Here is a 13,486-nt window from a genome sequence, read left to right as displayed (position 1 = left end):
TGTGTGTGTGTGTGTGTGTGTGTGTGTGTGTGTGTGTGTGTGTGTGTGTGTGTGTGTGTGTGTGTAATTGCTATTGAAGTGGGATGGCAAATAATTGTCAGTGATAAACACACACACACACACTCATAGCGAGGTTTTTCTTGGTGATTTCCTCTGTGGATCATCAAGCATTACATGAGTCACGACTGAGTACACAGCTCTGTCTGAAAGCCATAAGCTCTTTTCCAGACCATTTTACACAATATTTGTGTATTTTTATGCTTATTAGAACATGATGTTGTTAGTTTTAATGTCAAACTTTATTGGATTCATTTGTGAGAGTGCTTAGTTGCTGCCTATGTGAAGTGTGTGCATAACCATAAAAATGTTTATAGTAATGCATAACCATATAGTTTATTTGCATAAACAAGACAACTAAATTTGTCGTTTGAAGTGCTTTAACAAGTTTCACATTTCTGGCTCGATTTATTTCCAACAAGTGTCTTTACTATAAATTGTCTGTGCAAAAACTGAGGGGTGAGTCAAAGGTATGTTCGGGGTTCATTCTCCTTCTAATAAGCCATTGCATGTGTCTCCCCAGGTCACCGTGTGAAGCCGGACGACCCTCACAAGCAGTTTTCCGATCGCCTGAGTGACATCGAGCGCTTCCAGAGGGCCAGTCTGAGGATGAACCCTGGCAACGGGACCGCCCGCCCCCACCAATCCCATTACAGTCCCTCCAGCACCACACAGATACCAGGTGTGTTTTGTCCCTGGATGCCCTACAGATCCTGTGTATGTGTTTGTTAGAGTCAGACGTTAGCTCGTCACAACAACTCGCACCTCGACGTCTGGAATCTAGCAACCCCTCTCGATCTCGGCTCCCACGTCAGCGTGTGTGATAGTGGGCGAGGATACGTTCTCAGACGCATGTAAAGACCTTTGAGCATGATGTCTGCTAGCAAAACAGCAAAACTCTCACTCTCTCCAAGGCACATATGCACCTCGCTTACAGTCTATCTTTCTATTTTCTGTCCCTCTCGCTCAAATAAACATACACACCCAGGCACTTTTCGCACCCCACCCTTCACTCACCCACCTGTTCTCATACGCGGCAATGTGTGTGTGTGTGTGTGTGTGTTGCTGAAATGTGCTTCTTTTATTAATTCTTGTTTGCTCACTGTTTCTGCAGTGTAGACTGAATCACTCACATTTCTAAAGAACTCAAACTGGTGTGTTTTTTTTACAGCCATCTGAGCAGTCGTGACTCACGTTTCAATCAAACTCTCATAGTTGCTCATCTCTGCTCAGCACAGTCATTAGCTAAGAAAGATCAAGCGTTTATGAGCATTTTGTTTACTTCTTTCCAGCTTTAGGGGCGTAAACTTATGAATGTATTCCTTACTACTCTTGATTTGTAAGTTGGATAGTGTTTGTAAGCTGGATACACAGCGAAATCTTGTATATCAAACAGATATGTTTTGATTGGCTTTGATTTTGTCATTTCGTTAAACAATTTCGCCTTTTTTATTTGTTTTTGTTTGCTCACTGCATCTGTAGTGTAGACAGAATCGCTCATATTTCTAATTCGTGACTCACATCTCTCTACGATCCATCAAAAAGCAAGAAAGACCAAATGCTCCCGCGGGGCATATCACGGCCTGCAGTTCTTTCATCTTTCATCTTTCTTTTTATTCTTTTGACCATTCACATTTGAAGTCAAATAATTTTAAATATATAATGAGAATAATGAGAATTATTATAAAAATATGTAATAATTATTTTACGAAAAAAAATTATATTATAATTGATATAATGATCAAATATATAAATAATAAATTATACAAATTTTTATATTAGTATAAAATGTGATTAGTTAAACATTTCAATAATTATGCATAAATTATATATAAACTACAGTGCTATGCTTAAGTTTAGACACCCATGCTAAAGTTGACTAAAAAGAGGAATAAAAAAATAACCTTTTGGAAATTGAACTTAATGCCTTAATTAAAATTTTTGGGAAAAATCCAACCTTTAAGGACACCAATTTTCTTTGTGAATGAATAATGTATCGTAAATAAATAAATGTTCTTCCTTAAAATACAGGGTGCATAAGTCTGGACACCCATATGTTAAATTCCCATAGAGGCAGGCAGATTTTTATTTTTAAAGGCCAGTTACTTCATGGATCCAGGATACTATATGCATCCTGATAAAGTTCCCTTGGCCTTTGGAATTAAAATAGCCCCACATCATCACATAGCCTTCACCATACCTAGAGATTGGCATGGTTTTATTTCAGTTAGCCTAATAGCTGGTTTGATTTGAATTGAGAGATGATCTTATGGAAAGTACTCCATGTCAATTTTTTCTTAACATTTTCCTAATTTTTTTAATTAAGGCATTAAGTTCAATTTCCAAAAGATGATTTTTTTTATTCCTCTTTTTAGTCAAGTTTAGCATGGGTGTCTAAACTTATGCATAGCACTGTATATATATATAAATATATTTAATATTATAATATTGTTGTTTTTTATTTATATAAAAAGTATCTGATTTTATCTAAAATATTTAAAATATATATATATTTCAAGGCATTTAGACAAACAATAACTTAGGACATTTGTGTTTGGTTAGGACATGATGTAATGGTCAACCGGAACCCATAAAAGTCTGGTTTCTTTCGTAACCGTCGTTATTATGAGTAGTTTATCCATCATGCGCTGTTGAATTAGAGGCGCTGGATGTTTCAGTGGTGTTTTTGTTTGGGGTATTTGGTAAATTCCTCCATCAGATTGACCTAAATTCTGAAGGGTGGACTCTTATTCTTGCATTCTTGCAAAACCAAAGCTGTGACTCATCCAGAGCTCAGCGCGAGAAGAATGGGAGATTTACACTTACCGCATCAGTGTGCTTGAGCGGGTAAAGTACGTCTAGTATCCATATCTGCAGGTGGATTAGGACAGGAATTATGTCTTCATGGAGCTGTCAGAGGCCAAGACTGCCGACACACACATTTCTAGCAGACATAACACATTAACAGAGCTTTAGCTGTCGGGAGACTGCGTGTCTGTCACTGCTGTAGGCCTGTGTGTGTGTGATACATCAAAACCTGACTGTTATGTCTGATATTAACACTGCCTCTCTGTCTGTCTCTCGTATCGTCCCAACTTCATCTTTATATCTAAATCTTAACACACACACACACATTGTGTCAGACAGCTCTGTGTGGTATGAGGTTTGCAGACAGACATGTGTAAGATAGACATGTTTAATCAGATTTATTACCTTCATCACACAGTAATTAGATGGTCTCTCATTCCACCTGAGTGATGCAAACTGTGTGTGTGTGTGTGTGTGTGTGTGTGTGTGTGTGTGTGTGTGTCTGGTGTTGATTGCATCATCCCGGAGTCTTGAGGTTAGCAGATTGTTGATGACTGTAAACAGATATTAAGTTACAAAATTCACAGCACAAACACAGACATGGTTCATAGTTAAACAGATTTGTCAAAGCACACAGCGCCGTCCCACAAACACACGTACACACACCTATTGTCATGCCAGAGGAGCAGGGAGGCGAAGTCAAGTTGGCATTAGTTAACATGCAGCAACTTGCTTCAGATGAAAATAAAACGAACAAGGAATAAACAAACGAAAAGTTCATTCGAGTTCATTGAAGAGAAGAAAAGAGATGCGGGCAGAGCTGTGTGGTGTGTACTCATGCGCTCATGCACATCCCACAGGCTGCGTAGCTGACAAACACATCACATATATCTGTCTAATATTTTCATTTCTGTTAATTATATGTTGTTATGTATTTATTAAATAATAATTTTGTACATTTGTAAATTATCATTTTCATTATATATATTATATGACATGAGAGCTGGAAGGAAATGTTCTTAATTGTCACAAAATAATGGCAAGCTGTGTAAGACAGTCAGTGAACGGACAGTCCACTCCGCGTGTGTGTGTGTGTGTGTGTGTGTGACTTCAGAAAACGTTTGAGAGTTTTAAGTAGGTGTGGTGAAAGATCTGACATATAACCAGACTTCATGGTGGCTGTGTTTGTTTTTGCTGGTACTGAGGAAAGCATGCATTTCCACTCAGTGTTATACAGCTCTCTCTCTCTCTCTCTCTCTCTCTGTCTCTCTCTCTCTCTCTCTCTCTCTCACACACTCTCTCTCTCTCTCTCTCACACTCGCTCGCTCTCTCTCTCTCGCTCTCTCTCTCTCTCTCTCTCTCTCTCTCACTCGCTCTCTTCTCCCTCACACTCTCTCTCTCTCTCTCTCACACTCGCTCGCTCTCTCGCTCTCTCTCTCTCGCTCTCTCTCTCTCTCTCTCTCTCTCTCTCACTCGCTCTCTCTCCCTCACACTCTCTCTCTCACTCTCTCTCTCACTCGCTCTCTCACTCGCTCTCTCTCTCTCTCTCTCTCTCACTCTCTCTCTCTCACTCGCTCTCACTCGCTCTCTCTCTCTCTCTCTCTCTCTCTCGCTCTCTCTCTCTCTCTCTCTCTCTCTCTCTCTCCTCTCTCTCTCTCTCTCTCTCTCTCACTGAAAAAACACACCATCTATCCTTAGTACTTCACAACAGGGTATTTGAATTAATCAGTAAATAGTTTATTTGATCAATGAATGAATCATTCACATGAACAGTCTGACTGAACTGATTCACTAGAACAAACTGATTCAGTAGTTCAGTCGATCTACACTGCTGTTTGTTACTGAGTTACTGTCATCCTCGTCCTCTCAGAGATGCACAAAGCTCTCAGTTACGCACATATTGTTCTGCTCACAGACAGTTTCTGTGACACTGCTTTAATAGCAGTAGAGATCTGTCTGTTATTGACGTTGTGCAACGGCCAATCAAAATATTTGAGTGAGATGTTTATTTTCAGCAGAAGCACCAGCTGTGGCCTGAATAAGAGCATTTATACTGAAGAATTTATCATTGTGCAGAGAAAACCAGAGAGAGAGAGAGAGAGAGACTGGGAACAGTGTGCCATTAGTGGTGTTTGCTAAGGCAAGCATCATTATTACTATTGCACATACTTACGGATATAGGGATTTATTCAAACTCCTAAACTCTAGTGTGTAACATGTCCCGTAATGCTTGTTGAGGACATGTGCTTGTATTTTTGGATCTGATCTGATTTATGACTTTAAAAATAAAATGGGCACATTGAGTAGACAATGGGCACATTGAGGGACTCGGGCCATCTAGAGACCAGAATATGGCTTGGGTTGCAATCATCCCTCCAGAACACTCTAGAAACCACGACTAGCATCATACTGGCAAGTTTTGCATGGACAAGCACCACTCATATTTTTCTCAGAAAATGTAAAAATGTAGTTGCATACGTCTCATATCTCATACGTGTTATGTGTGTGTTGCAACGATTAGCTTGTAACAACTATCTCATCTCAGACTGAGAGCAAACAGGATTCATTTGCATGTCAAATTGGCAGTTCTTCAGTGCGCTGACACACACACACACACACACACACACACACACACACACACACCACACACACACACACACACACACACACACACACACACAAACATACTCTATATTTCCCAAAGTATCTTATTTTAGACTTGTGCAGCGACTGTTGCGTTTGTGTGTGCGAGACAGCTGCGTGTTAATGCTGATGGAGTGATTTAAAAGCTCAGATCATACACACACACACGGGCATCACGCGCTAAAGATAAGATATGTGATAATCACACACACCTTTAACAGACACCCAAAATATCATTCCTCGTGACACGCTGATACTTTTCTTGGCTTGTCAGCAAAACAGAAAGATTTCAAAGTTATCTACTCATACACATGCATTTTGACAGATGGAGCTCTAACGTGTGTGTGTGTGTGTGTGTGTGTGTGTGTGTGTGTGTGTGTGTGTGTGTGTGTGTGTGTGTGTGTGTGTGTGTGTAACATGACACCAGCATAAGATTTCATGTTTGTTTTTCTCAGCACCTTTTGATGAAAACACTAGCAGCTCTTTCACACTGAGCGTGTGTGGACAAATTCACTCTGTCGCAATCCTACAAACACACACAGATAGGGCTGGGCGGTTATAATATTCACTGTTTATTCATGATGATTTTGCTGCCTAATTAAAATTAAAATTAAGCAACAGCTTCTCAGGTTTAAACTTCGTTAGCAAAAATGATGTTGGTAAGTTCAGATGACTTCCGATAATCAGTTTATTTCGTTCGGTGAACTGATTCGAAACCGATTCAACAATTAATGTTAAATTTTTCTAAAATTATAATTTTTTTACATTTACTAAAATGTTCAAGGAAAATATGTGTTGATAAAAAAAAATATTTTTTTTTATTTGTGTCAATTAAAAAAAAAAGGTAAATAAATAGCAAATGCATAAATATCAATATACAGATATCTTAAATATTGTCAAAAAAGTATATAGAATTTTAACTGCATAAATTTTTTTTATCATTACGTGTTATTATATCACTGCATATGAATTACATGTTATTTTATTATTATTTGTGTTCATTTACAGCAATTGTTAAGATCAAATACAAATTAAGAGCAAATTAATAGATATCTTAAATAATGTCAGAGGGATATAAAATATTAAGATTTTTTTGCAATATCGCATTATTTATTTATTTTTGTATTCATATTTTGGTTTTGATACATTTACAAAAATTGTAAATGTGTGTGTGTGTATTGTATGTATCTCATAGATTACCAGTTGACAAGTGATTAAATATGTATATGTTTTTGTTGCAGGATTATGGCCAGATCAGATGGACGCTCCTGCACTGAAGACATGCAAAGTGGAAGATGACTTACGCTGGTCAAGTAAGAGACTTTACAAACACACACCGGTACACATTATGTCCATAAAGAATAAGAATTCACACAAAGATCTGTCGTTCCAAACCCTTTTGACTTTCTTTATTTCCTTTTTGTGGTGATCTATTCCATGCCCACACATCTTTTTCAGGAATATGATTTTTTTTTTTTTTTGCATAAATGTTCGTTGGTGCTCTTTATGTTGTTAGTAGTTTAATAAGAGAATTAATCACTGTTATATATAGATAATCAAAAACCACACACACACACACACACACCGTCTACCTCAAATGACTTCTTTGATATGCAGATGTGTGTGGGTGTGTTGCAGTCCTAATGGGTGAATCATAATATTAATGATCCAATCAAAACGCAGCATTTTTGTGGAGGGGGCTGAAACAAACAGAATGTAAAAAATTACCTACTTTCGCTTTTACACACACACACACGCATGGACCCAGAAACAACAATAAACATTCTCTGTGTGTGAAATACACACACACCTACCTGCTTTGGCACATACACACATACAAACACTCTCACTCGAAAACATTCACACAAACTCTCGCTGCCATGGACACACGGCCACATACCTGGAGCTGGCATGGTTTTCCTTCCCCGCGGCGACGCAGAATTCCTGCCCTTCCTGTTCCCGCAAACCCCACACATCCAAACCAGCTGAGTCATTTTTACCTCCACCACACACAAACACCCACCAGCCCGTGTGATATTTAAGTTATAGCTTTCTTTAATTGCACTTTGACTGATTTATTATTCCTAATAGACTTGCAGTTTGTCAGGTGGCATTTTTCAAAACACCAGATGGCAGTTTCATCATAATTCCTGCTCTGTAAAGTGAGGAAATATTTGACGTTTATTAAAGGCCACAATGCACACTCCAGCCAAATATATTGTCACTCTTCTACTGAGTGTTTCATTTCAGTCTGTACAGTCACACTTATGGGAGTGATTTTTTTCATGCATATTTTCATGTATCAAAAATAGCACAAAAACTTTGCTTGTCAATTATCACAAGATAGTTCAGGATATGCACTCCTACATTTAATTGTGGTGCAGTGTTTACGTGGCCAAAGAGAGTTTCAAAACTGCATTCAGACAGATTTTTCAGTCTTATTTGGAAGACAAAATTCAATTTTAGAATTTAGATATTTGTTCTAGAACCCCCAGATATGGAATCATGATTCGATTCGATTCGATCAGATCATATTATTGCAAAGTTTACCAGAAAATAATTGTATTGCTCAGAGTTTGCTCTTACATTGTTTGTAAATATGTCTCATTTAAGTATCAATTTTGTCTCTTCTCTTCTAAATCTTTAAAATAAGCAAAAATTGATTAATTGTTGACATACAGTAAAAAGAACATGAATAGCTCAGATCATTTGGTGAGAACGTCTGACTTTGATTGCAGGCTCATCTGAGCTCAGCATGAGACGTGTTGGAGATCGCGTCTGAAACTTTAGAAGAGACTACATCTGAGGAGCTGCAGAGTTTGCTTCTGCTTGCTGTCCATGAGAAGCAATTGTGATATGAAGTAGATCTAATTTGTGCTTTCTCTCTCCTGTTGGTTCAGAGGCCATGTGTTCTCTGCTGCAGACTTGCGTGAGTGTAATGTTGACTCACCGCTCTGAACTGCGGCGATCATAAACGCCTACAGGAATTATGAGATCCAACCGTTCTTATATTTCATAATAATTGCTTCCGAAAGAACTGAATATTGATTCCTTTCAAAGTCCTAGAAAAGCAAAAGCTGCTTAATAATTGTGTGTTTTTTGGATCAATAATAATACAGTCATTTCAACAAATGGATTTTAGAGTCAACAAGGACAAAATTCCTCAAAAAAAAAGAAAAAAAAGAAGCATTCCTGATCTATTCACAAATGTGTCTCATTGTAATCCAGGTATTGAATCAATGACCTGATTTGTAAATCTCCAGTACAGTATCAGATGTTTGTGAATGGTAACCTGACCCATCCTGATGTATGAGATCGCAGCGCGGCACATGTCGGAGATTAGCTAGTTTGCATGCGACATGCTGTGTTGTCTTATGGACTACAGCTCTAACATAAACACACGAGATCTACATGTTTGCCTGCGTCTCAGGTTCTCTGCCTGTCAGAGTGATATGCCATTACCTTCAGTTATCATTAATCAACATCCAGTGCAAACATTGAGCCACTTCAGTCTTTTACCTACTTGGAAAACTAGGCTATAGTAGTATTTGGTTGAAAGTTACTCTACCTGCATTAACAGTGACCCCAAAAAGCATCTGGACACTAAAGTCACATTTATAATAGATATACACACTAATAAGTTTTAATATATTACATACTGTATATATATATATATTAGGGCTGTGATTAATCGCATCCAAAATAAAAGTTTGTGTTTACATAATATATGTGTGTGTTTTGTATATAAATATACACACATGCATATATTTAAGAAATAGTTGCTTATATATACTATATATATATAATTTGTATTATAAATAAATATCAATATTTTATATATAAATAACAAATTTTTCTTAAATATATACATGCATGTGTGTGTTTATATATACAAAATAATTATGCACAGCACACACACGTATATTATGTAAACATAAACTTTTATTTTGGATGCGATGAATCACGATTAATCGTTTCACAGCCCAAATATATATATATATATATATATACAAAATGAAGATCTTATGGTTGTCAAACGTTAGTGGAACATAGTGTGCAACAACAGTTGGTTAAAAGTAATAGTTTGGGGCCACTGTATATTTGACAGGTTGTAGCAATAGTTTGGTTGGTTCCTGTGGGTTTGTTTCACCAGTTGAGCATAAAACCACATAGTAGAAACTCAAACCATGAACAAGTAGGCAAGTCTGGGATCCACAATATTTTATGATTGTTAGATATGTGGTATTTTTGATATCCTACATTCTGACGCAAATATACAGGATTTGATTAGATTATATACAGAGTAACAAGTATATATTTCAGTCTTTATGTCTCTATGTCTTTCTCTCTCTCCCCTGGCCGCATGATTTGCCTGGTCCAGGTGTAATCCATCTGTTTTTGCATTGCCATTTTACAGGTGAGGGCCGAGATTTGCATCCTCACCAGAACCCTGATCCCCACTCAAACATGCAATTCCTGCTGACTAGCTACTGCTTGCTCTTCTGTTAACAAACAAAATGAGCAGTCAAATGAGGCAAACCTCTGTAGTGAGCCGGGTTACACGCTTGACTGTGGGCTAGTGGATCACGGCGAACTGAACTGCTCACTGGGATGGGGGAAGGATAGCGTAACGATAGGGGTCATTCTCAGGAAACTGTGAAAGTTTGTCCATTACATTTCTTTTGTAAAAATTACTGCTGAATTTCTAAATTGCCATGGAGGAACAATTGCCCCTCTACTATTTTGACTAGTCATTAACAAATATGACTTAGTTTTTATAAATGTTAATATTCTTTACATTATATTATAAAATATATTTTTTATTCATATTAATATTGCTTCTGCTAAAAAATCCTGTTAACTTTTTTATTCATTTTAGTTTGAATCGTGTGGACAAAAAAGGGAAAACCCAAACCAATATTTGGAATATTTATTTTATATTATATTAATATTCAATGTTAATATTGTTTCTGTAGAAAATGCGTTTTTCCCTTAACCGTTTAAATTTGTATTAATGTATTAATGTTCATTAATAGTAAAAAATAAATTAAAAAATCTGTATGTTATTTTCCCTAAAATGTTTTTTCATCTTTATAATGTTATTTTCATCATTAATATTAATATTATTAAATGGGAAAATGACATAGAATAATGGGTTATACCACATGCTTTCCTTCTCTTTGCTCTTTTAAAGAGTTTTTCCACTGATACTAATGTAGATCATGTGTGTTCATGGAAACACAGCGAACTAGTAATTCTCTAGAGCAGTGGTCTTCGAAAGGGGGTCAGTAGTGTGTTTTTTGTGGAACAAACATCATATTTCAAAACATTAATATGGCACTATATGCAAAGTTTTCATTAGCCTGGCATAAAATGAAACTCTCAATTTTTATAATAACAATAACAAAATGTTTCTATCCACCAAGGGGATGTTTGAGCAACCTTCTGGAAACTTTCATGTTTCATGTTAATACATGGCACTAGAGGGAGACACTGAGTCTGAACATGTGTGTGTGTGTGTGTGTGTGTGTGTGTGTGTGTGTGTGTGTGTGTGTGTGTGTGTGTGTGTGTGTGTGTGTGTGTGTGTGTGTGTGTGTGTGTGTGTGTGTGTGTGTGTGTGTGTGTGTGTGTGTGAGGGTAGTGAGGGTTAACAATGTCTACAGTTTGGGTGTTATATCTGGTTTGCAGCTGTTTCTCTACTCATTTGTCAGATTTCCGCTTTTCGTAATTAATCTCGTATGGTGTGTGGTCCTGGTAAACCCTATGTTATGGGGACAAAATATCCGCACAAAGATTGGCAAAATCTGAAATCCTTGTTCTTGTGGGGAATTTTTTTGGTCCCATAAGGAAAACAGCTTATAAATCAGACTTTTTTGAAAATGCAGAAAGTTTTCTGTGATGGTAGGGGATAGAATATACATTTTAAACAGTATAAAAATCATTATGTCAATGGAAAGTCGCCATAACACGTGAAAACCGAATGTGTGTGCGCGCACATGAGTCTGGCTGGAATTTGTGGCCATTTCAGTTGAATCAACAGCAGCTGAAATCTTGAATTCTCCTCGGTTCGAATCAGATCCCGGCCCCCCAAAAGTGTAAAAGAGAAAGTCAACACCCCTCAGAGAGAAAGAGAGAGAGAGGGGGGGGGAACCTGAAGTTGAGGATATTGAAATGGAACTGTATGCTTTTCTCTCTCTTTCTCTGTTTCTGTTTGTAAATGGACCCAGTGCCCCAGACAAACGGGGGAGAGACTTTTAAACAAGTCAGTGGCACGCACAGACGGCATTCTCCTCCCTCAGGCGCCTGCATGCCAAAGCCTGCTCCAGTATCCCAGCAGCCCTTGCTCATATGCGGGCAATAAGCAGAAAAATAAAGCTAGAAAACAGATCAAACTGGCAGAAACGGGCAGCAGTTTGTGTGCAGGTGCACAGATGTTTCCCTTACACCTGTTCACCCAGAACATACCAGTCTTCATCATCTTCTTCCTCACCAGCCTCGTAACCTTACGCTTGCACTGTTTTTACAGTTTATCAGGCGTTCACAAATTACACTGCATCAGTCTCTCAATAGGGTTCTGTGGCAATTGTTCATCTGATGAATTCGACATATCATTTTAATATAATGCATATAAAATATTATTATAGTATAATATAATCACTTAAATGGTAAAGTCATGAAAATTTTAGATTTTATTTATTTAATTATTAATTTATTATTTAATACTATTTTATATTTTTAAATAAACATTTTTATTTTTTGATCTTGGTCTGAAATTTTTTATTTTGCTGAAAATTAGTAAAAATGTAAACATTATTTTGTAATCCTAGAAAGCATGGAAATTCTTCGCCCAAAAATTGTGGAATATTGTGTACAGTACTTGCATTCTGTTTTTCTTATTGTTGTTTCAAATTCTTATTACTGTAATGCAAAAAAAAAAAAAAAAAGGATCAAAAACAGTTTACAAAAACAAGCATCATTATCTATTTGCAAAATAATATTTTTGTTTTGATTTTGGGGTGAAATATTCTATTCCTTTTTTATGACGTTGCAGTTTCTTTAGACTTGAGTGATTGATTATGGTTTGACTTTTATTTGAGCAAAAAAAAGTAGATGCATTCTTACTTTGGATCATTTCTGGGTCACAAACATTTAGTATTTTTTTATTTAATTTAAAATGATTTAATCCATCATTTATTTTTATGTATATTCATGAAATTGTGTAGATGTTAAACTATCGCTTTCTTTATCTTCAGGTTCGGAGCTGTTCCAGCAGAGGACACCTTTCCCGTCTCTGTCTCCATTAACGGCTCCTCGTTTCTCTGATTCACACATGCATTATCCGGGTCCGTTCAGCTACTCTACTAACCCGTCCAGCACTGGAATCGGTGGTCTCAGCGTAGCCAGCATGCCCACCTCCAGCCGCTACCACACCTACCTGCCTCCTCCCTATCCTGGCAACCAGAACCAGAACTCACACTTCCAGACCAACTCCTCGCCGTACCACCTGTACTACGGCACCGGGTCCGGCTCCTACCAGTTCTCCATGGTCCCGACCGGCGGCGCCGGATCAGGAGGCGACAGGTCACCCACCCGCATGCTGACGTCCTGCACCGCGGCGGGTGGAGCCGGCGTCACCGCTGGAGGAAACAACAGCCTGCTGAACGCCAGCCTCGGGAACCAGAGTGACGGTGTGGATGCCGACGGAAGCCACAGCAACTCGCCCACAGCGATGAGCGCGTCGACACGCATAGACGAGTCCGTCTGGAGGCCTTACTGAGAGAGACTGAGAGGAGAGGGCAAAATTAAGAGGAAGGTGAAAGTCTTGCATGTTTGATCTTTTTTTTTGTTTGTTTCTTTGTCCTTCTATGACGTCAGTCGCTGATCGTGATCAAATGACCAGAAGTTAGTTTGACAGGCTGGTGACATTTTGCTCTGGACGCTCCATACGGCACAGAAACGGACCAAAACTGAAGGAGGA

The 13,486-nt window shown here is 38.0% G+C and overlaps 1 protein-coding gene and 1 long non-coding RNA gene across 3 annotated transcripts; both read left to right on the top strand.

Moving 5' to 3' along the window:
* The first annotated feature begins 436 nt into the window (after positions 1–436).
* LOC309492067 (runt-related transcription factor 3-like) lies at positions 437–13,480 on the top strand. Of its 2 annotated transcripts, none has more exons than XM_082191082.1 (3): positions 437–739; positions 6,750–6,821; positions 12,762–13,480. In XM_082191082.1, exons 1-3 carry the CDS (start codon positions 667–669, stop codon positions 13,283–13,285), a joined length of 669 nt encoding a protein of 222 aa, XP_082047208.1. In that variant the 5' UTR covers positions 437–666; the 3' UTR covers positions 13,286–13,480. The 2 variants fall into 2 exon arrangements, with proteins under 2 accessions (XP_082047208.1, XP_082047209.1); XM_082191083.1 differs by lacking the exon at positions 437–739 and adding an exon at positions 766–971.
* Positions 9,507–11,378, top strand: LOC309492068. Its single transcript, XR_014203422.1, has 2 exons — positions 9,507–11,041; positions 11,150–11,378. It is a non-coding gene; the product is annotated as an uncharacterized lncRNA (long non-coding RNA).
* Positions 13,481–13,486: the final 6 nt, after the last annotated feature.

The sequence above is a fragment of the Leuciscus leuciscus genome (assembly GCF_965113295.1).
Source record: "Leuciscus leuciscus genome assembly, contig: HAP1_SCAFFOLD_913, whole genome shotgun sequence".
NCBI lineage: Eukaryota > Metazoa > Chordata > Actinopteri > Cypriniformes > Leuciscidae > Leuciscus > Leuciscus leuciscus.
The sequence above is the reverse complement of the archived record's forward strand: the minus strand, read 5'-3'. Positions and strand labels throughout refer to the sequence as shown.

Coding starts and splice junctions, on each gene's coding strand:
- LOC309492067 (XM_082191082.1), top strand. CDS start 667: ATGAACCCTGGCAACGGGACCGCCCGCCCCCACCAATCCCATTACAGT. Junction 740..6,749: donor CAGCACCACACAGATACCAG/GTGTGTTTTGTC, acceptor TTTTTGTTGCAG/GATTATGGCCAGATCAGATG. Junction 6,822..12,761: donor AGATGACTTACGCTGGTCAA/GTAAGAGACTTT, acceptor CTTTATCTTCAG/GTTCGGAGCTGTTCCAGCAG.